Source organism: Myxocyprinus asiaticus, chromosome 15 (genome assembly GCF_019703515.2).
Source record: "Myxocyprinus asiaticus isolate MX2 ecotype Aquarium Trade chromosome 15, UBuf_Myxa_2, whole genome shotgun sequence".
Classification (NCBI taxonomy): Eukaryota; Metazoa; Chordata; class Actinopteri; order Cypriniformes; family Catostomidae; genus Myxocyprinus; species Myxocyprinus asiaticus.
In genome coordinates, this window is record NC_059358.1 from 41,774,523 (window position 1) to 41,798,794 (window position 24,272).

The 24,272-nt window shown below is 37.5% G+C and overlaps 1 protein-coding gene across 1 annotated transcript in view; it reads right to left on the reverse strand.

Moving 5' to 3' along the window:
- The window catches only part of LOC127452639 (2-oxoisovalerate dehydrogenase subunit beta, mitochondrial-like), a 103,816-nt gene that overhangs the window by 12,576 nt on the left and 66,968 nt on the right, over nt 1-24,272 (reverse strand). Inside the window, exon 9 of the mRNA XM_051718268.1 lies at nt 12,561-12,647. Within this exon, the coding sequence (XP_051574228.1) occupies nt 12,561-12,647 (87 nt within the window). The remainder of the gene's footprint in view (nt 1-12,560; nt 12,648-24,272) is intronic.

A 24,272-nucleotide genomic window follows, 5' to 3' on the forward strand; every position in this document is an offset into this window, starting at 1 on the left:
TCTGAGGGCAGTTCTGGGGTCGCTGCGACGAGCAGGGCTCACAGCAAACCCGAAGAAGTGCGCAATTGGATGGGTGGAGGTACGGTCTCTGGGGTTCCACTTGGGTCACGGGCAGGTGCAACCTCAAATTGATTAAACTGCAGCGATCGTGACCTGCCCGAGACCCAATACCAAAAAGTAGGTGAGACAGTTTCTGGGCCTGGCCGGCTACTATCGAAGGTTTGTGCCTACTTTTTCCGACATCACCAGCCCGCTGACTGATCTCATTAAAAAGGGAGCCCCAGACCCGGTCCAGTGGATGGAGTCATGCCAACAAGCTTTCACGCAGGTTAAAGCTGCACTTTGTGGCGGGCCACTTCTGCATTCCCCTGATTTCTCTCTCCCTTTTGTTTTACAGATGGATGCATTGGACAGGGAGCTGGGTGCTGTTCTGTCCCAAGAGGTGGAGGGGGAGGAGCGCCGGTGCTGTACATTAGTCGACAGCTCTCTATGAGAGAGATGAAGTACAGCACCACAGAGAAGGAGTGTTTGGCCATCAAGTGGGTGGTCCTCACTCTGCTACTATTTGTTGGGATGAACATTCACCCTTTGTTCGGACCATTCCCCGCTCCAATGGCTCCACCACATGAATGATGCCATGCCCGGATCACCTGTTGGTATCTGGCACTCCAGCCATTTAAGTTCGAGGTGGTCCATAGACTGGGGGCACAGATGGCTGTCGCAGACTTCCTCTCCAGAAAGGGGGGGTGGGGGGGCAGTTCGGACGGTTCCTCTGGCCTGAGCCAGGCAGTGGGGGTATATGGAGGTGAGGGCGTGGTCGAGCGCCCATCTGGGGAGAGAAAAAGTGGTAAGGACATCCACTTGAGATGAATTGTGACTAATTACCATCTCTATGTTCACAGTGAGAGTTGGGGGACATAAAAAGACAGCCAGTTCACAGAGAGAGGAGGGAGACAGACAGACCAGAGTCTTCGTGTCTGACCCCTGAGAGTGTCTTGTGTTGTGTGAGCTGAAAAGCGGACTGTTTATTTGAGTGACGCTGAAAAGCCGTCTTATGTTTTGAGTGAAGCTGTACAGCGATTGCTGGCTATTTGTGAATAAAACAGACTCACGTGAACTGTGGAAACCGGTTCCCGTTTCCTCCTTTATCTGGCCAACCTGAACCTTTGTTACAGTTATATCACCCCCTTGTGGTCTACCAAAGCTATTACGCCAGACTACATTAATACAGTATATATATACACACATATATATACACTGATCAACCACAACATTAAAACCACCTGCATAATATTGTGTAGGTCCTCCTTGTGCCACCAAAACAGCACCAACCCTCATCTCAGAATAGCATTCTGAGATGCTATTCTTCTCACCGCAATTGAACAGAGTGGTTATCTGAGTTATTGTAGACTTTGTCAGTTCAAACCAGTCTGGCCATTCTCTGTTGACTTCTTTCATCAACAAGGCCTTTTCATCTGCAGAACTGTTGTTCACTGGATGTTTTTTGTTTTTGGCACCATTCTGAGTAAATTCTACCAGTGGAGAGAGTCAGCAGCTTCAAGTTCCTCGATGTCTACATCACTGAGGAACTCACTTGGTCCATCCACACCAGCCGTTGTGAAGAAGGCTCACCATCGCCTCTTCTTCCTGAGACGGCTGAGGAAGTTTGGAATGAACCACCACATCCTCACATGGTTCTACACCAGCACTGTAGAGAGCATCCTGACTGGCAACATACAACCTACTGTATATTTTACATATACTATTTTGTATTGTATACTGTGTATTCTATATTGAAGGCATATTCTATATTGTGTGTATTGTATACTGTACATTGTATATTATTATTTGTATATTGTGTTGTGTGTAATTGTGTATATTAGATATGTAAACTGTGTTGTGTAAATCTGATGTTTATTGTAAATTGGTATGTCTCATCACTGTCATGACTGCTATGTCGCTCAGAACTGCACCTAAGACTTTCACCCACTGTTGCACTTGTGTACATTGTTGAGTGACAATAAAGGGATTTGACATAAGATGTTTCACAAAAGCATTTGTCTTAAGATGGTTATTTATTTCAGCTACTTTAGTGTGTCAATAGGAAATATAAATGTTAGACTCCCAAACACTACTTTTGCAAATAGAAAAGATTAGAATAGAAGAACAGGGAGCCCAGCAACAGATGTCATGGCCCTCACAAAGACCCTCACTGAACATCGTGTCAGTCTGAGATTACATACAGAAACAGAGGCAATTGAGATAGAAGAAGCCTAAATAGATTGAAGAACTGTGGCAAATTATCCAAGAAGCTTGGAACATCCTGTCTGCCAACATCCAAGAAAAACTGTGTCCAGGTGTACCTAGGAGAATTGGTGCTGTTTTAAAGGCAAAGATGGTCTCACCGAATATTGATTTAGCTTTTTTTTATGTTTACTGGACATTGTATGACATTAAGTGATAAATTAAAACTATTTATGTCATTATTTTTGAAGACATTCTCACTATGCAACATTTTCCACAAGTGCCTAAAACTTTTGAACAGTACTATATATACAGTGCATCCGGAAAGTATTCACAGCACTTCACTTTTTCCACATTTTGTTATGTTACAGCCTTATTCCAAAATGGATTAAATTCATTATTTTCCTCAAAATTCTACAAACAATACCCCATAATGACAATGTGAAAGAAGTTTGTTTGAAATCTTTGCAAATTTATTAAAAATAAAAAACGACAAAAATCACATGTACATAAGTATTCACAGCCTTTGCCATGACACTCAAAATTGAGCTCAGGTGCATAATGTTTCCACTGATCATCCTTGAGATGTTTCTACAAATTGATTGGAGTCCACCTATGGTAAATTCAGTTGATTGGACATGATTTGGAAAGGCACACACCTGTCTATATAAGGTCCCACAGTTAACAGTGCATGTCAGAGCACAAACCAGACCATGAAGTCCAAGGAATTGTCTGTAGACCTCCGATACAGGATTGTATCGAGGCACAGATCTGGGGAAGGGTACAGAAAAATGTCTGCAGCATTGAAGGTCCCAATGACCACAGTGGCCTCCATCATCTGTAAATGGAAGAAGTTTGGAACCACCAGGACTCTTCCTAGAGCTGGCCGCCTGGCCAAACTGAGCGATCGGGGGAGAAGGGCCTTAGTCAGGGAGGTGACCAAGAACCCGATGGTCACTCTGACAGAGCTCCAGCATTTCTCTGTAGAGAGAGGAGAACCTTCCAGAAGAACAACCATCTCTGCAGCACTCCACCAATCAGGCCTGTATGGTAGAGTGGCCAGACGGAAGCCACTCCTCAGTAAATGGCACATGACAGCCCACCTGGAGTTTGCCAAAAGGCACCTGAAGGACTCTCAGACCATGAGAAACAAAGATTGAACTCTTTGGCCTGAATGGCAAGTGTCACGTCTGGAGGAAACCAGGCACCGCTCATCACCTGGCCAATACCATCCCTACAGTAAAGCATGGTGGTGGCAGCATCATGTTGTGGAGATGTTTTTCAGCGGCAGGAACTGGGAGACTAGTCAGGATCGAGGGAAAGATGAATGCAGCAATGTACAGAGACATCCTTGATGAAAACCTGCTCCAGAGCGCTCTGGACCTCAGACTGGGTCGACGGTTCATCTTCCAACAGGACAACGACCCTAAGCACACAGCCAAGATAACAAAGGATTGGCTCCGGGACAACTCTGTGAATGTCCTTGAGTGGCCCAGCCAGAGCCCAGACTTGAACCCGATTGAACATCTCTGGAGAGATCTGAAAATGGCTGTGCACCGACGCTCCCCATCCAACCTGATGGAGCTTGAGAGGTCCTGCAAAGAAGAATGGGAGAAACTGCCCAAAAATAGGTGTGCCAAGCTTGTAGCATCATACTCAAAAAGACTTGAGGCTATAATTTGTGCCGAAAGTGCTTCAACAAAGTATTGAGCAAAGGCTGTGAATACTTATGTACATGTGATTTTTATTTTTTATTTTTTTTTTAATGTTTTTTATTTTTAATACATTTGCAAAGATTTCAAACAAACTTCTTTCATGTTGTCATTATGGGGTATTGTTTGTAGAATTTTGAGGAAAATAATGAATTTATCCATTTTGGAATAAGGCTGTAACATAACAAAATGTGGAAAAAGTGAAGTGCTGTGAATACTTTCCGGATGCACTGTATATATATATATATATATATATATATACACACACACACACACACACACACACGCTGGCAGCCAAAAGTTTGGAAGAATGTACAGATTTTGCTCTTATGGAAAGAAATTGGTACTTTTATTTACCAAAGTGGCATTCAACTGATCACAATGTATAGTCAGGACATTAATAACGTGAAAAATGTCTATTACAATTTGAAAAAAAATAATTAAACTACTTCAAAGAGTTCTCATCAAAACATCCTCCACGTGTAGCAATGAAAGCTTGTGCATGAAACTGGTGTTGAGCGGGTAGAATTCAATGAAGCTGTCAGCTGAGTACATGTGTGGCGTCTATTCTCAAACTAGAGACTCTGATGTACTTATCCTCTTGTTTAGTTGTACATCTGGTCTTCCACATCTCTTTCTGTCCTTGTTAGAGCCAGTTGTCCTTTGTCTTTGAAGACTGTAGTGTACACCTTTGAATGAAATCTTCAGTTTTTTTGCAATTTCAAGCATTGTATAGCCTTCATTCCTCAAAACAATGATTGACTGATGAGTTTCTAGAGAAATCTGTTTCTTTTTTTTCCATTTTTGACCTAATATTGACCATAAAACATGCCAGTCTATTGCATACTGTGGCAACTCAAAAACAAACACAAAGACAATGTTAAGCTTCATTTAACGAACGAAACAGCTTTCAGCTGTGTTTGATATAATGGCAAGTGATTTTCTAGTATCAAATTATCAATTTAGCATGATTACTCAAGGATAAGGTGTTGGAGTGATGGCTGCTGGAAATGGGGCCTGTCTAGGTTTGATCAAAAATGCTGGTTTTTTACATCAGTAATGTCCTGACTATACTTTGTGATCAGTTGAATGCCACTTTGGTGAATTAAAGTATCAATTTCCTTCCAAAACAGCAAAATCTGTACATTATTCCAAACTTTTCGCCACCAGTGTGTGTGTGTAGATTTTATATATATATATATATATATATATATATATATATATATATATATATATATATATATATATATAATGTGTGTTAAATAAATAGCAATTGAACTGCACAGTTTGGGCCCTGTTTTAAATATAAAAAAATGTAATGCACCATAAATTCATAATGTACCAAGTTTTCTTGTTCATATAGCATTAGCTGAGACAGAATTTGTTTTATTTGTAAACAGTGGACATTACAACTGAAATATACCCAACTGAATCAGAATCAGATCAAATAAAATCTAAATCGGATTCGAATCGGGAGGAAAATAACATTTTCATAGGTTTTGAAAGACACACGGGTGAGTGAATTAAGACAGTTTTCATTTTTGGACTGACAAATCACAGTTTGCCAACTCATTTGTTGGGTTATTTGTAAACACCTGCACTTTCAGCAAAACTACAATATAGATGCAAATGTAGAGAAAACCAATTTAATGTTAAAGATGGTATTGTAATGCTAAAATGTAAAGGATTAAAGGTGTGCTATACTTCAGGAAATGATAAAAACCTCCTCTAGAAGAAGCAGATATCTTTTATACCTTCAGAAATGGAGCCAGAGGTAATTTGATGTCATTTAAAATTTTGTCCTCAAGCAGAGAATTGCACCTGCCAACCATTCATACATCTACAGAGGAGCTCCTATTGTGTTCCTCTCAGACCGTCACAGACCAGAGGAAGAACAGCCCTCTAAATACTCCTACTGGAAATGCATGAGCACAGAAAAGTACAGTGTAGTCTTAAGCCACTGCTGTGGATGAACATTTCTCTACAACTTCAGTTTCACTAACATCTGTGTTTATCTATGGGAAGTGCATCATTATACGAAATATACTTGACTTTCCATGCAAATCATAATAATATGGAACACTCTACAGTGCATTCATAAAGTATTCAGACCCTTTTCACATTTTGTTATGTTGCAGCCTTATGCTAATATGCTTTAAATATATATATATATATATTTTTTTTTTCACATCAATTTACACTCCATACCCCATAATGACAAAGTAAAAACCAGATTTTTGATACATTTGCAAATTTATTAAAAAGAAAAAAACTGAAATATCACATTAACATAAGTATTCAGACCCTTTGCTATGACACTTGAAATTTAGCTCAGGTACATCCCATTTCTCTGGATCATCTTGACTTTGAGATGTATCTACACTTTGATTGGTGTCCACCTGTGGCTAATTCCATTGACTAGACAGGATCTGTAAAGGCACACACCTGTCTAAATAAGGTCTCACAGATGAAAATGCATAGAGCAAACTTTTTTTTTTCTTTTTTTTATATTTAGCTTTTTGTTGTTTTCTTTAAACATCACTTGTTTCATATTTTATCTTAAGCATGCTCTTCACTGACACTTTTGTCAACTTGGTTAACAAGTACACTCACTTTTGAAAAAAACCTTCTGGTGTGGTGGAAATTACACCACGACTGTGGGACGGCCGTAATTTAAAGAAACAAAATAATTATAAAAATCATTTTCTCAAAACAAATACTGAAATAGTTTATGATTATTTTAAACTTATTACATTGTATTTTTTTTACAATGGATTTTCATAGTTTAACATTGAAAGTCTTGCTACTGAAAGTCTGTACATAAATGGCATTTGAAAAGTACCAAAAATAAATGAAGGCATGGTGAAAAAAAAAGCTTTAATGTGACCTTCACATTACAAAAATAAATTGAAAATCTTAAATCTGTAAGTTTGAATAAAAATCAACTCCTAGAACATGAAATTGCCTTAAGTTGAAGAAACACCTGTATATGTATCTAGCAGCCCAAAAAAGCATTTGGACTAAAAATTTATGAATGTCATTGCATTATACAACAAAATATCAAAGCAAGTGGTGTTTATTTTAAAGAAAGATGGCACACTTTTCAAGCACCTGTCTATATAAGGTCTCACAGCTGAAAATGCTTATCAGTTAGCATTTATAGCTAACATCAAATGTTAGCTATAAAATTAGCCTTAGCAAGACAAAGAAGCCACACATTTTATTTCAAAGACGTTCAAAATGTAATTTCCAGTGTCATTTCTACCACAGAACTCATAATACAGCAAAAGTGCCCGATGTTGAAGAAACACCCATACACATCTATACAGTATACACACAGAGAGGAAACTGTCAGCAACAGCCGCATATTAGAGAGTATCCAGAATTCCACGTGACACGGAAATGGCAATATTACTGACCATGTGAGCCAAAAATCGCAATAACTGAGGAGCACAGAGTCACATGAGGACAAAAACATTCTCAAACACAATTTAATATTTAATATTTCTGCCCTCAATTAGAGCAACAAATGCTAATTCTAATTTGAAACATGAGTTTCAAGGTCTAGAACACCAATAAATTCACATTTCACACACGTATCACATTTACTGTCCAAGAAAACCAAATTTATGACCCATAGGCTCAACAGTTTATGGTTAAGCATTGGTGATCCAAACAAACTATGGCAATAATATTTGCAATCTACAAACATCTGTTTACTGAAAAACAACACAGTAAATCTTCCCCAGGACTCATTTGAATTTCCTCACCTCTGGGTCACTCAGATCCTTCCACTGCCTGTTTATCTACAGTAAACCATTTATCTGATATGAGAAAGTATGAATACAAACATAAGCATTAATCACCCTGAACCTGACATCCACATTGTAGCTTAAACATTCTTTTAATAAGAAACCGCAATATTAGAAATATCAGTTGATATTAATATAATTAATGTATACACAGAGTAGTTTAAGCTTGAAGTACCACCTTTTGCAAGTCGCAGTCAGCAGGGGGCAGTCAGCGCAGCTCCAACTGTACAGGTAACATACAGCTGTTTAAGGTCAGCTGGGGTCTTGAGATGCATTTTTCAAAGTTTCAAACTACATTTAACTTGACACAGCATCTTAAAAATGTGGTGTTTATGGCTAGAGATGCTGAAAATCAGTGAAACACAACACAACCACAGCGAGATGCTACACAAGCATCCGTCAGATGCATGTGTACATAGAAGAACAAAAATAGTGCACACAGAACACAAGAATGTGTCCTGTGAAAACAGCCCCCCTTCTACAGATTGAGGAACTCAATTGCAAAATAGATTTCTTTGGACTTTAGGCCTGTGAAATGCTTATGTTCAATAATATGGAAATAAAAGAAACAATATACAGTATTAACTTCTAAAGCCACTTTTTGTATTGTCTAATAAATGCTTTTAATTATCTTTTCATTTTCTAAATTATTTTATTACAAATACTACATTTATAATTATCTTGAATATTATGTATTAAATTCCTTATTTGGGAGCCTATTTTGACAAATACTAATATATGCAATTAATTTGATGAAATATATACAGGTGCATCTCAATAAATTAGAATGTCGTGGAAAAGTTCATTTATTTCAGTAATTCAACTCAAATTGTGAAACTCGTGTATTAAATAAATTCAATGCACACAGACTGAAGTAGTTTAAATCTTTGGTTCTTTTAATTGTGATGATTTTGGCTCACATTTAACAAAAACCCACCAATTCACTATCTCAAAAAATTAGAATATGGTGACATGCCAATCAGCTAATCAACTCAAAACACCTGCAAAGGTTTCCGGAGCCTTCAAAATGGTCACTCAGTTTGGTTCACTAGGCTCCACAATCATGGGGAAGACTGCTGATCTGACAGTTGTCCAGAATCATTGACACCCTTCACAAGGAGGGTAAGCCACAAACATTCATTGCCAAAGAAGCTGGCTGTTCACAGAGTGCTGTATCCAAGCATGTTAACAGAAAGTTGAGTGGAAGGAAAAAGTGTGGAAGAAAAAGATGCACAACCAACCGAGAGAACCGCAGCCTTATGAGGATTAAGCAAAATCGATTCAAGAATTTGGGTGAACTTCACAAGGAATGGACTGAGGCTGGGGTCAAGGCATCAACAGCCACCACACACAGACACTACAGTTGTCGTATTCCTCTTGTTAAGCCACTCCTGAACCACAGACAATGTCAGAGGCGTCTTACCTGGGCTAAGGAGAAGAAGAACTGGACTGTTGCCCAGTGTTCCAAAGTCCTCTTTTCAGATGAGAGCAAGTTTTGTATTTCATTTGGAAACCAAGGTCCTAGAGTCTGGAGGAAGGATGGAGAAGCTCATAGCCCAAGTTGCTTGAAGTCCAGTGTTAAGTTTCCACAGTCTGTGATGATTTGGTGTGTAATGTCATCTGCTGGTGTTGGTCCATTGTGTTTTTTGAAAACCAAAGTCACTGCACCCGTTTACCAAGAAATTTTGGAGCACTTCATGCTTCCTTCTGCTGACCAGCTTTTTAAAGATGCTGATTTCATTTTCCAGCAGGATTTGGCACCTGCCCACACTGCCAAAAGCACCAAAAGTTGGTTAAATGACCATGGTGTTGGTGTGCTTGACTGGCCAGCAAACTCACCAGACCTGAACCCCATAGAGAATCTATGGGGTATTGTCAAGAGGAAAATGAGAAACAAGAGACCAAAAAATGCAGATGAGCTGAAGGCCACTGTCAAAGAAACCTGGGCTTCCATACCACCTCAGCAGTGCCACAAACTGATCACCTCCATGCCACGCCGAATTGAGGCAGTAATTAAAGCAAAAGGAGCCCCTACCAAGTATTGAGTACATATACAGTAAATGAACATACTTTCCAGAAGGCCAACAATTCACTAAAAATGTTTTTTTTTTATTGGTCTTGATGTATTCTAATTTTTTGAGATAGTGAATTGGTGGGTTTTTGTTAAATGTGAGCCAAAATCATCACAATTAAAAGAACCAAAGACTTAAACTACTTCAGTCTGTGTGCATTGAATTTATTTAATACACGAGTTTCACAATTTGAGTTGAATTACTGAAATAAATGAACTTTTCCACGACATTCTAATTTATTGAGATGCACCTGTATATATATATTATACTTTACCAAAGTTAAATATATATACAGTATATATATATATATATATACATACATTTAAAATGTATATATTTCTAAATAACTTTCATTGTATAGATTATGGTGGAAGAACACTTCATTTCCCAGAATGGTGATGTTAATATAAAATGTTGATTTCTTTCAAACTGTTTTTATAAAGTTAGCAGAAACAAAATGTGGTGGAGATTTAGTCCAAAGTAGTAGTGTCCTAATGTGGTGGCTATGTTTTATGGCAAAATCAATGACAGTGTTAATTTTCTTGATGGTATTGAAATAAGTTTAGAGAAATTATGTAATTATGTTCTGTCACAAAACATGTATCGGACTTTGCCACACAACTAGTCTTTTACAATTTCTGAAGAAAATGTGATTGATATTTACCCAAACAAATCTAGGGTGTTGCTATGGTGGCCCAAGTCAAGAGGGCTCACTCCCAAGTCTCTATGATATTCAGGTATCATTCCAGAAAAGGCTGACGAGCACCAATGTTTCTATGCGAAAACTCCTTTTCTTAGATTTGTTAGCTCCTGTTATTGTAGACGTATGTATTATGCATGTTACGCACTGTGCTGCAAAAAGCCTTTTTTTTTTAGTGCCTTGTCAGTTCAGCGTCATTATCGGTCTACATCCGGCTGACTCGGGCTGCCCAACATACCCACCTCGCTCAAACGTACGCACGCACACACGTACACACAAAGGTGATTTAACAAACTTTGACGTCAATGGAAATGTGACTGATGAATGTGTGTAGAGACTGGACCTGCATCTGTGTATGGACGAATCTCTTGATAAAATTTCCACATCAACACAGGCTCGCTGAGACCTGAGATACACACCAATGTGTTCAAAGTAGTCTAATGTGCACAGCAGCTTTAACAGAGTTAAACTGTAAACAAAGAAACACTTTCTCTGTAACCCTGACCTTCAAGGCAGAGATCCTGATGTATTGGGGTTATTCCAGATAAAATCAAGCACATTTTAGAAACTTCCCAAGCTGAAATGTTTGATTTTTGTTAATACATCTGAAGAAAGACAAACATAAATGAAAGCCAAAATATCAAATGACATAGATTCATATTTACTAAGTAATCCATTATTTTGAATAACCAAAATGACAATTTTCGATTATGACTTTGGAGCAAAACTACAGGTCAAAAAAATAACCTTAGAAAGGTTGCAGCATCATAATTTTATTTTTACACAGAGATTGATAGGTCTATTACTAAAATCAGCTGACTTCAGCAAAAGTGCTGTTTTTAATGGGTAAAAACACTTTGTGATTTTTTTCCAAAGTTGGAGTGCCTACAACTCCACAGAATTAAAGATATCTTAATATCCTTTCAGACCCAGTTTTCACCTGGTTTAATATGCATTTCAGGTGATCTGATCACATGTGGTCAGCACTAAATACAGGTCTAATCGGGGTCCAAAACGTTTTCTGATCGGATCATAAAAGAACATATGAATGTGGTCAAAAACGCATTTGAGGTGTAAACGCTAATCCATCCTGAATGTGTCCTGGATGAGGGTGAAGCTCCTCCCCTCTCCTGTCAATCAATCGCTGCACTAAAACAAGAGTTTAAACTTTGCCAGTTATGAGCGGTTTAAAAGGAAATAACCGTCCGTTCAGAAAATGTAAAAAGGTGGATACAAACACAAATGCGAGAACTTCATGGATCTTCTTCAGAGTGTTTGATATCAACACAGATGAGAAGCACAAACATCTGAAGTAGGTCTTTAATTACTTTGTTGCGCTTTAATGTCATGCAGTAGAGATCCTCACCTTGAAATCCGAAGTGTTCAAAGGAGACGCATTTAAGTGACCAGGTGCAAACAGCGATGTGTCTCACCTAAGACACATCTTAAAAACAGGTGTAAACGGGGTCTTAGATTCAGGTTCAGAGCAAACTTTCCTTTTTGTATCTTCATTTTTAAGGCCCTATATGGTTTAATCCCAGGTAAATGGTGCTTTAAATGTGGCTCCATGTGCAAATTGTTACATTTTACCCATTTTCAATGGTCAAAAACTAAATCTAGGTCGCATGGTATGAAGCTAGTTATGTCTTTGTAATCTTTTTCAAAATGCGATAACAAGCTCCACCTCTGAAATTACTTTCCTTATCAGCTGACATCACCAAACACCCCGCCCCCAGCCACCTGTCTCCATTCTGATAATACACTTTTCACAATTTAATCAATTCCCTATAGATAAAATCCAGTCCTGTCCATTTTATTGGAAATACATCAGATACCCGGAGTAAATCTTGCAGAGAACTCAGATTCCCGTTGACTACGTTTTGGTAAAACCAAGATGCATAAACATGAGCAACAAGTAAATCAAACTACGAGATGGAGCAGCAAAACAGACAGCTGTAAGGAGGAGAGTCTCATTGTTATATCATCAAGAAAGACCCTTGATTTCCCATGCACTTCTTACCTGAACAGTAGAGCTGATCTCTGCTGCAAAGCCTCCGGTCACTGGAGCTTCATGACTGATGAGCAGCCGACCCGTCTTCACCACCGACTGCAAGAAAAGAGAGCTTACAACTAAAAACTGAAACCACAGAAGTGTTGAGATTTCCCACCCAGGTTTATTTGGTAGTGCCATATTAAAAGAACAAATCTTACATCATACAAATGAGTGTCGTCAGAGACGTGGCCTGGTGGGTAGTGCACATGCTTAGTTGTGCTCATGTCATTTTTCAAACCAATTTGGAACATCTATATAAAGCTATTTCCTAGCAATAAAACGTTAAATAAACATCAATATTAAACTAAATCAATAAATATATATTTTTTAACTATGTCAGAATGGAGATTGCAAGTTATGGGGTTGCAAATCTAGCCTTAATTCATAGATTTCAATGTTCCTCGCATGAGCACCACAGCTCAACAACACGTTACACTGACTGATTGCTTAACAACAGTAGATAAAATAAATTAAGGAGAGTACCAAAAACGCTTTTGTGTGTTGAACTACTTTCTTACACCACACATTCAGGAACAGCCAAAGCTGTCATTGCTAGTTCCCAAGATGGACCCAAGCCCCTGTTACTAATTTGAAAATGTCATTTTAGAACTGTTGCTAACAAGTTACCTCATTCGAAAATTTACTCATAACATATAAAATACACTTATTTGTCGCCACCTACTGGTGTAGATATTTAATGTCACAGGAATGAATCAAAATACCCACCTCTAGCTCTCTGCACCGCTCTCATTACTTTGGTTTGGAATTTGGCATGAACACAAGCGGAGTGATACAAAGCGTAAAGTGTCCCAGTGCTGTTGGACTGTATCTCAGCACTCTTGGAAAGTCTCTCATCCAATCAGATTCAAGGACTGAAACTGTTTTATAAAATGAAATGGTGTACCATACTCTTATTTGATATCTGTAATGTTTATAATTATATTTAGAGCAATCTGCACACATTATGAGGTGCTATAGTGAGTTAAATTGCAAAGCAAGCAGGTCAGTTTATTCCCTCACACATGCATACTGAAATAAATGAAGAGAAGCATTAAAACAGCTTGATCTGATTTGAGATAAAAGACAGAGATGTTTGGTTGGTTTAATGGTTGTGCATTCGCTCAAACGAATGTGATGTGACAGCTGACAGAGCTGGAGATTAGCTGCTTACTCGGCAGCAAACTATACCTGCAACACCACAGCAATATACCATATCACATCCTTCAATGATTATGTTTACATGGACACCAGAGATCACTTGTGTTAATAACAACCATGAGAACTGAGGAAGACTTCACTATTTTATTCTCTGTTGCTTTGCTTTACTTCCAGATATTCCAGAGTTGTTGCCATGTTTGTTTCCTTAACTTTTCTTAACAGCAGAATTGAGCTGCAATAGTGGGGTTTCCCTCTTATGTAAAACTCTGGGACTCACCCAATGTACCAGCGCATATACGCGAACAAGAGTGAGAGTCGTTATTTTACATCAGTGTGTATAAATGGGTATAGTTTATCGTGTACACGCTTTTCCCACTGTACTTCCAGAAATGTTGAATTCTTTCCACTGTGTTGACTTGTTCATATTTTAAATGGCTCCATCCTATGACGTTTGTAATGTGGTCTGCACCACACACGTGCACTCCTCAAAAACCTGTTAGAAAAGCGCTAATGTGTTTACATGACCACATTAAGCCACGTTCTCCGGGGGATATCTGGGTTTGTTAAGCCGCTTTCTCTTAATCCCATACAATGGCATAAGGAAATCAGCGTTCTTGTTTACATGACATTTTAGAATGCCGCTTTCTGCTATAAACCCCTGGAATATACAGTTTTCTTAAGTGCATGTAAACGTGGCCAATGTGTCAGCCATGTTAACTAACTGCATGAATAAAAAAAACACTGATTTCAGTCATCAGTTGACTTTTATGGAATCGGCGTCCAAACTTATATGACTTTCTCTCTTAGGTGGAACACAAAAGGTGAATCTTTGAAGAATATATCTTTTCCCATATAATTAGAGTGAATGGGGACTGGGGTAAGTATCATACAAGTGATCCACATGATTAGTTCACTATGTTCATTAGTAAAAGTAAGTAGTACATACAACTTATGCGCTATAGTCTTCTAAAGCCATTTGAAAGCTTTATAGGAGGAACAGACCAAAATTAAAGTTGTTGTCCCTACATCAATGATTTTGAATACACCACAAAAGTCATATAGCGTACAAAAATGCCATGCTGGCACCATTTCACCCCAAATGCCATTGGTTCTTAAGTGTGTTCTCAGTGAATCATGACTTAAATTTTGGTCTGTTCCTCACACAAAGCTATCATATGGTTTCAGACTACTTGGAATACAGCACATGAGTTGTATGGACTACATTTATAGTCCTTTTTCCCCCATTTTGGAGCTTGACAGACCCAGTCCCCTTTCACTTAAAACAACAGTTTACCTGAGCAACCACTGGGCGGCACCGTGATGATTCTAATTGCCTGATTTCTGTTTCTAGTCTCGAGACGCAATGTAAAAACTCCCAGATGAATTAATTAATTTTAGAAAATTAATTTCAGGCTTAACTTGTACAGTTGTTGGCTGTCATAACAACTCAAAGTAGTTAATGATATCAATCAACGTAACTAACTTCAGACCATTGCTTCATGTCATCTACCCATTCAGGTAAGCCACTAACAAAAAATGCGACTAACGTATCGGGACTATAGAGCCACATGTTATTTTACAAATGTAATACATTAAACATCACATTACCCACAAAGAATATACACCGATGCGAGTGAAAACACTGGAGACCAGAAATTGAAAACAGGTGAATCGTGGAACACACCTAACCCTAACCCGCGTTCAGGAAAAAGGTGGACTGGGTAAGTGACCCAATTAAGTTCACCCAAATCTAAGTTTTACATGTTTTCTTATATAAATGTTAACAGCCTTCCACTAAAATGAGTATTAAATCAAAGATGAATCTCTCATCTAAACACTCATGTTATGTTTTGTCATAAACTGACAAAATTAACCCTTGTGCGACAATAAAAAAAAGAAGTTACTAAAAGAAGTAAATGTCTGCGCCAAAAAACTGCCATAAAAATATTATATATTAATATTATTTTCCACTTTCACTGACCTTTTAACCAACATCAGTCCTGATCATAACTACCAAATATTCATTAATTGTCAGGATTTTAACTCCTTAAATGCCAGTTTGTGTACATAATTCTACTGTTGTTTTTTACACACACAAACACACACACACATTTCTCAATACACACATACAAAACACACTCTGACATCCATACCAACACACCCACACAATTTTAGTTGCATCATTTATTCAATTGGCCTGCAGTGCTCTATAATACAGCAAACAGAAAACAGGGAAAAAGCATATATTTGCTCCATAGGCTAAACATGAGAAAAATGGAGCCATCTGGTGGAAAATATGAAAAATGCAAATTTTGAAGCCAGAATGAAAGCATAATATCATAGATTTCATGATTGTGATTTAATGGCACTGGGATCAAGTTTTAATGGGTTTCAATGGGGACATTTTTGTCCTGAAGGTCCTGAGTGTAATTATTTGTGTACACAGTGTATTATAGATGTATTATAGGAACTGAGGTTGAAATATCAAAATTCACACCTTTGTCAAAATTTATGCCATTGGCGTTGGCATTAGCATAGCCAAAATGATAGAGAAAAAAAAAAAAATGAAAAAGACAAAAATGTCCTGAAGTTTGCACAAGGGTTAAGTTACTTTATTTAACTGCAAATATAAACAGTCCAGAGTGGGCTTATAAGGAACATGTGTACCATTTAAGCCCACGTGTGTTCTTAATAAGTCCACTATGCTTTTAAAAATGTAAATGTTTCACAATTTACTAAATAAACACCTTAATTTTTATAGATTTAGACCTCAAACATCAAAACCAGAAAATGAAATATTTAATTTCTGAATCTGACAGTCTTTATAATTTTGTTCTCTGCCTATTCATTTTCTCCCTGCAATGAAAATAGATTCAGTATGTAGTTGACAAGGAATTCAGTTTAATATGAGGTTCAATGGGTTATTTGCTCAGTGGGCTTATTAGGAACAATAGGGGTCAGTGGAAAATAAACCTAGATAATTAAAAGTAGAGTCAAGGAATACACATAATATTATTTTCATGAATAAAAAAACACTATATTTTACAATGTAGAGCATGTTTGTTATTGATGTTCAAACAAATAAAATAATTATTCTGCTTTTAATCTATGAACAAACAGGCTTTTCAAAGGCATAAGCCCACATGAAAAGAAAGCTATATTTCTGGATTATAATTGCAGACAGAGCACTAAATCTTGTTTGAGCTCAAGAAGCTTCTTAAATATTTTCATTTAATGTGGTTATCAGCAGTTTTTATTCATTTATTTTCTTTTACTGCATCTATCTTTGTAAGCATCACTCAGGCAGTGTCTTGCACTAGTTCCAGAAACTCATCAAATCTATCTTTTCAAATACAAAGTGTTGCTGTTCAATACAAAGAAAATAAATAACAAGTATCATTTGATTTATTAATCTCTTATGTTTTTTTTCTTTCTTTTAATCATTCTGGTTTGTTCATCTGACTCCAGAAAATTAGCTTTTTTTAAGGTCATCAAAAACAGTGGTAGCACATGTTCCCAATAACTCAAGAACGAAACATTTGATTGGCTCCAATAAAAAGTAAAATGATACCAAACAATTTGTGCATTTCTTCTGCAACAATTGTTTTTCTCTTGCTTCCTGTTTTTTGTTTATATTTCAAAATAAAACAGTAAGGGGCCTTATATGGTATGTGGGCTTAATTGGGTCACTTCCCCCTATATGAAAAAGAGTGGACAGGATACTCTTCAAAAATTCACATCTTATGTTCCATGGTAGAAAGTCATAAGGGTTTAGAACAATATGAGGGTGAGACAATCATTTTTTTTTTTTTTTTTGCTGAACTATTTCTTTAGTGCATTTTACCATGTAACTATGAGAGCTGCAAGTTCATGAAGTTTTGCTTATTGATGGGCCTCATTTCAAGGTGCTCTCACAGCAGTCGGTCATTTAAACTGCCTTCTTAATTTAAAAACTGACTGCAGACATGACAAGCCACGTATTTTTCTCTTGATGCTCTCAAACAAACTTCACATTTTTACCAGTGGTGGAAAGTCAATTCATGCGATGAGAAAATTAAATCTCTGTTATCCATCTTCATCATCACATCTGAATGTGAGTGTGCAGCCCAGAGTTAGGCCATGATTTCACACCAAATAACTTCTGTAAGATTCCACTTTTGATTTTTTATTGAAGCAAAAAAGTTTTCAACACCTATATCACCCATGTGAAAAACTTAATAGCTGGTTGTACCACCTTTAGCAGCAACAACTGCAACCAAATGCTTCTGATAACTGGAGAATCTTTCACAACGCTGTGGTGAATTTTGATCCACTCTTCTTTGCAAAACTGTTTTAGTTCAGCCACATTGGAGGGTTTTTGAGCATGAACTGCCCATTTAAGGTCCTGCCACAGCATCTCAATCGGGATCAAGTCAGGACTTTGACTAGGCCACTCCAAAACTTTAATTTTGCATCTTTTGAGCCATTCAGAGGTGAACTTACTCCTATGCTTTGGATCATTGTCTTGCTGCATAATCCAGTTGCGCTTGAGCTTCAACTCACGGACTGATGATCAGACGTTCTCCTTTAGGATTTTCTGGTAGAGAGCAGAATTCATGTTTCCTTCAATTATTGCAAGTCACCCCGGCCCTGAAGCAGCAACCACCATGCTTGACTGTAGGTATGATGTTCTTTTTGTGGAATTCTGTGTTTGATTTACGCCAGATGTAACGGGACCTCTGTCTTCCAAACAGTTCCACTTTCGACTCATCAGTCCACAAAACATTCTCCCCAAAAGTTTGAGGATCATCAATGTGTGTTTTGGCAAAATTCAGATGAGCCTTAATGTTCTTGTGGGTTAGCAGTGGTTTTCGCCTCGCCACTCTTCCATGGATGGCATTTTTGGCCAGTGTCTATCAAATAGTGGAGTCATGAACAGTAACCTTTATTGATACGAGAGAGGCCTGCAGTTGGTTGGATGTAGTCCTTAGTTTTTTTGTGACTTCCTGGATGAGTCGTCGCTGTGCTCTTGGAGGAATTTTGGAAGGTCAACCACTTCTGGGAAGGTTCACTACTGTGCCAAGTTTTCTCCATTTGGAGATAATGGCTCTCACTGTGGTTCTTTGGAGTCCCAGAGCCTTTGAAATGGTTTTGTAACCCTTCCCAGACTGATGTATTTCAGTCACCTTTTACCTCATCATTTCTGGCATTTCTTTCGACCTTGACATAGTGTGCTACTGGGTGAGACCTTTTAGCCAACTTCATGCTACTGAAAAAGTTCTATTTGGGTGCTGATTTGATTGAACAGGGCTGGCAGTAATCAGGCCTGGGTGTGTCTAGTCCAGCTGAACCCTATTATGAATTCAGTTTCATAGATTTGGGGATTTAGTAACTAAAGGGGGATACTTTTCCACACAGGCCTAGTTGGTATTGGATAACTTTTTTTGCTTCAATAAATAAAAATATCATTTAAAAACTCTATTTTGTGTTTACTCAGATTGCGTTTGTTTTATGTTAGATTTTGTTTTATTTATTTATTTTTAAACAATTTGGTATGAGATACACACAAAAACAGAAGAAATCTGGAAGGGGGTATATACTTTTTTACAGCACTGTATATTTCATATCCTGCACATGATTAAATGTTGAAAGGGATGCACGTCTAGTTAAGACACAATGTGTGGGATCTGATTCTGTTTTTGTTTTTATATTTAAGTGTACCTCTCTTTGTTTTGTTAGCTGTCAAAATATAAAAAAAACATCCAATTTCTCTGCTCTCTCACAGCACTGTCATTCAAAATGGCCTTCAATCTGCCTGGAAAACATCTCAAGAAACAAGAACTAGAAATACAAACACAGTCCAAAATGAAGTCATCCAATTTTGTCTTTATGAGGTTGCAGTAGCAGCTTAAAACACAGGTCTGTGTCTCCATAACTGAAAAAAACTATTTAAAGAAAAGCTAATGTGTTGACATTAACTACGGCCTGTGGTGCGGATGATTTTATAGTACAACATGCAGTGTGTATGTGTCTCGCTCTTCTGTATGGCTTAATGTTTGTCTCAAATGCTGCCCTTCTAAAAAGGACTGAGCTAGTGTCTGGTGCTGTCACACAACTGCTTATTTACTGCTCGGATCTCAACACCACCAATGCTCTACATACTCATTTCAAAGACAAAACACATTATGAAAACAGTTAGAAGGCTGTTCTTGGATGCTCATACTTGGTTGATTCTAAATTAGGGGAACTTTTCTGCCCCCCAAGATGATTTTAAAGAAAACAATCACACAGGAATAGATTTTAACTTTTAAGATAAATGTTTAAAAAGTGTGAAAATCAGGGAAATTCGTCATTGCAGTTTCTCTCGCACACAAAGGACACTCCAGTCATTTGTGTTATGAATTTGACAGTATACTAACTACAGGCAATGCTTTAACCCTGCTGGTTGTAAGGATGTAGGTTCATATGGTTTAGCAGTCCTTCCCAGATCCTTTCATCTTCTAAGTTTCCTAAATGGGCTCCGAAACCATAATGTAAATGACCGTGGAGACAGCAATACAGTCACAAATATAGGCCTGTAAATGCAGTTGCACAATACCCATACAATAACCCAAAATAATGACACGCTACTCAGGAACCAAAAATTACACACAATGTCAGAGTTCTTTGTCAAACTGAGCCTACTTTCAGTAACAGAGCTTTCTTACTGCACGAGTGACACGTCATTATGAAAAACGGCTTTTATTAGGATCTAATCAGTGTGTTTGAAAAGGTCGAACATCACAGCCAGGTTTCTGAAAGATCCATTATGAAAAATCTAAAAGCACCACAAAAGCTTACGTTGAGGATTTACCATTACCATCTACTGTACATGCTGCTATTATCACCATTACAGTACTATGTCTCTTTTGTCCAAGATATATTAAAATCGATATGAAATGGTGTTAGCAACCCATTTTACTTACACCTTATTTTCTTATTCTTATTTTCGTATCTTATTTTCCAGTAGAAATTTCTAAATATTCTTTAAACAAGAAAAAAAAAATATTTGAGAAGCAGAATTATTTGAGATAATAAGACAAAATTAAGGGGGGTTTATGCATAAAAAAAATTAAATAAATAAAAATAAAAAAAATAATTTGCCAATACTGTAGGGTGAGAAAAACAAATTTGTTTTCCCTTTGAATAAAGTATTTTTTCTCGTCTCTCCAATATCCGATCTGTTTAAAAACGTCATTATCGAAACAATACCAATCCAGGTCTTGGATCGTTGCATCCCTAGAATAAAAGATGCCAATTAATTTTAGGCTGAACTATTCCTTTACATGGGAATAAGGGAGATATATAGATGTAGATATAGTAATTTAGAACAGAAGAAATGAGATGTGGATAGGTTGTGAGTAAAGGTGCACCGAAAAATGCTACTTTCAGTTTTCGTACGAGAAAAAGCAGACCAAAAATCATAGCCAAAAATTTAAACAGAAACTATTACTTTAAAATCTGGTAAAAGAAACACTTACATGGAGAAAAAACATTGTTTATGCTGCACATTCATGTCCACATCAGCAAAAGTGATCACTCTGTTTGTCATTAGCACATTAATGAAGAGCGTTTTCCAGTGGGTTAGGTACTGTGTGTCATGGTCATTCCTGTCAAGCTCCAGTATGACATTAAATAAGCATAAAATTACCATTATAAAAGTCCATATGACTTGTGCGGTTTCGGTTTCACCCAAGAATTCTCATTTCGGTGCATCACTAGTTGTGAGATCTAGTACATGAGGGGTTAATGTCCTCTCTGCCCTGCTCCCAATGTGTCTGTGTGCTTTGTCCCGCGGTGGCGACGGAGGCGGATCCTTTACTGCATATTGTGCTGTAGGGCTGTGATTAGTAAAGGCCGCTCACTGGAGAGAAATGTCATGCTTACTGCTATTTCCATACACACCCTGCATTATGAGGCCTGTGTTCACCAGCATGCTGCACTGTACTACATCATGTGCCAGGAGGGCATCCAGGGGCTCCACAAATGGACACTCATGGGCTCTGAGGTCAATGGGTACCACTGGACAAGATCCAGACCATGGTGGTATATAAGAAGGTCATATGTACTGTACCTGGAAAGACCTATCCATAAGCATCCCCATTCATCTCAATTGCAGTTGCACAGCTGGCGTATGCAGCCCCAGAAGTACACAACCTGCATGTTAGCATCTGTGCTCATGGGCACTCAGTTCTGGGCACATATAGTATGAGTCAATTGACTGGGTAGACCTGCACCAGCTGTGCGTAAGATCTCACATAAATTGGGATGTAAAGGTCACACTTAGGGCTTCGTAACTACTAGTTAGTTTGTAACTAAGATAGCGCTTAATTTGGTTGCACCACCTGTTCTTAAGGCAAGATTTACTGTAGCTAGTAGGTCTTAAGCTCACAGTCACATAATATGATGTTACCTGTATTGAACCAATAAGCAACTTTCAAATTTGTACACAGAACTGTTGAAAAGCTGTGAATTTCAGTTTGATCTTGTTACGGTTGATGTTCAAACTTTGTTTGTTGACGTAACTGTTAGGTGTTAAAATATATATCCCCACTGAAATATGATATGTAATACAAGTAGATTTAATAGATAGTATATTTGCCCTATGTAAATAACTATATTAAAGGGATAGTTCACCCAAAAATAAAAATTCTCTCATTATTTACTCACCCTCATAATATCCCAGGTGTGTATGACTTTCTTTCTTCAGCAGAACACATTTGAAGAAAAATAGAAAAATATCTCAGCTCAGTAGGTCCTTAAAATGCAAGTGAATGGTGATCAGACTTTTAAAGCTCCAAAAATCACAGACAGTCAGCATAAACGGCATCGATACAACACCAGCTGTTAAATTAATGTCTTCTAAAGTGACATGATCGCTTTTGGTGAGAAAAAGATCAATATTTAAGTACTTTTTAACTATAATACAACACTGCCGCTTAGCTTCATGGGAGGGTGGAGATCACGCGGTTTCTCGTGTGACAAATTCGCGTTGGCATGTTACAGACGTAATCTCACGTTCACCTCTCAGTTGAGACAACCAGGATAAGCACACAAATACACTATTATGAGTAAACAAACAAATAAATACAGATCTAAACCAAAATCAATTAAGCTTCTGCACAGCGTTCCTCATACTCAGTTGTAAACAGTGCTGCTCTTCCATGTGTGGTGCACGTGCGTCAGTTCTCGAGTGAACATGCCAACGCGATTGTCACACGGGCATATCACTGCTGACCGGAAGTGATGATTTAAAGTACTTACATATTGATTTTTTTCCATCAAAAGCGATCAAGTCAGTTTAGAAGACATTAATTTAACAGCTGGAGTCGTATGGATGACGTTTATGCTGACTGTCTGTATTTTTGGAGCTTTAAAAGTCGAATCACCATCCACTCACATTTTAAGGACCTGCTGAGCGGAGATATTTTTCAATTTTCTACAAATGTGTTCTGGTGAAGAAAGTCATACACACCTGGGATATCATGAGGGTGAGTAAATGATGAGAGAATTGTAACTTAGTGCCCATTTATGCCTTAACTAGTTACAACAAGTTGTAACTTATGTATAGCTGGTGCAATCGGCCCCTGAAGAATAACTGCCAAGTGATTAATATCTCTAAAGTAGGGCTGAGTCAAAAAAAAATAAAATAAAATAAATAATAAAAAAAACAAAAATTCCAATAAATTGCAATCTTCATTTCAACAATCCTGATACTGATTCTTAAAATGACAAGACTGATCTTTAACTTTATCCCAGGGATGCTCTTCAGGTCTATCGTGATTGACCAGTCAATCACAAGACAAACCACTATCAGGCCAAAAGGAAAAGCTACACAAATAACAAGAATCTTAAATCAGTTTTTATTTCAGCATCCGCATGCTGTTTGACTGACTGACAAGTAATTTATGTGTTTGTGGAGTTGCGGTAATTCGGATACATGCCTGAATGTTAAAATACACTAGAGAATAGAATTCTGTGAAAATCTGTCTCGGTAAGGTATTAGTGAAAACCTATTAATTTGTGTATAATAAATGCAGCCTAGAAAACCTGCTGCTATCTAGTAGTATGTTGTTAATATTAATCAAACAACAAAAACAAGAAAACCAAACACTGCTCTTTGCCGGATAACTTTAGTAGCTTTAAAAAGTATTAATGTATAATAATCATACAGTGCAGACCAATAATTTAAGTCGATGTATGGTACATTTCATTACTTTTTTTTATTTCTGATTGTCACTTGAACACTTGATACTGCTGGTTAAAAACTTAGAGCACTGCTTTCTTAATTTGTATCTTTTTGTTTTGTTTTTATTTGTTCTACTGCTTGTATGTTATTTCTTAGTTCTAACTTGAGGAAAAAGTAATGTTTACTCAGATTAGTTTTGATAGTTTTAGCATTTTTATAGTTTTAATAGTTTTATTATTTTGTTTGAAACTGCTATTGAAAATCATCAAATTGCTTTCAGATGTAAGCAAACTGGAATACTGAAATACACCCAA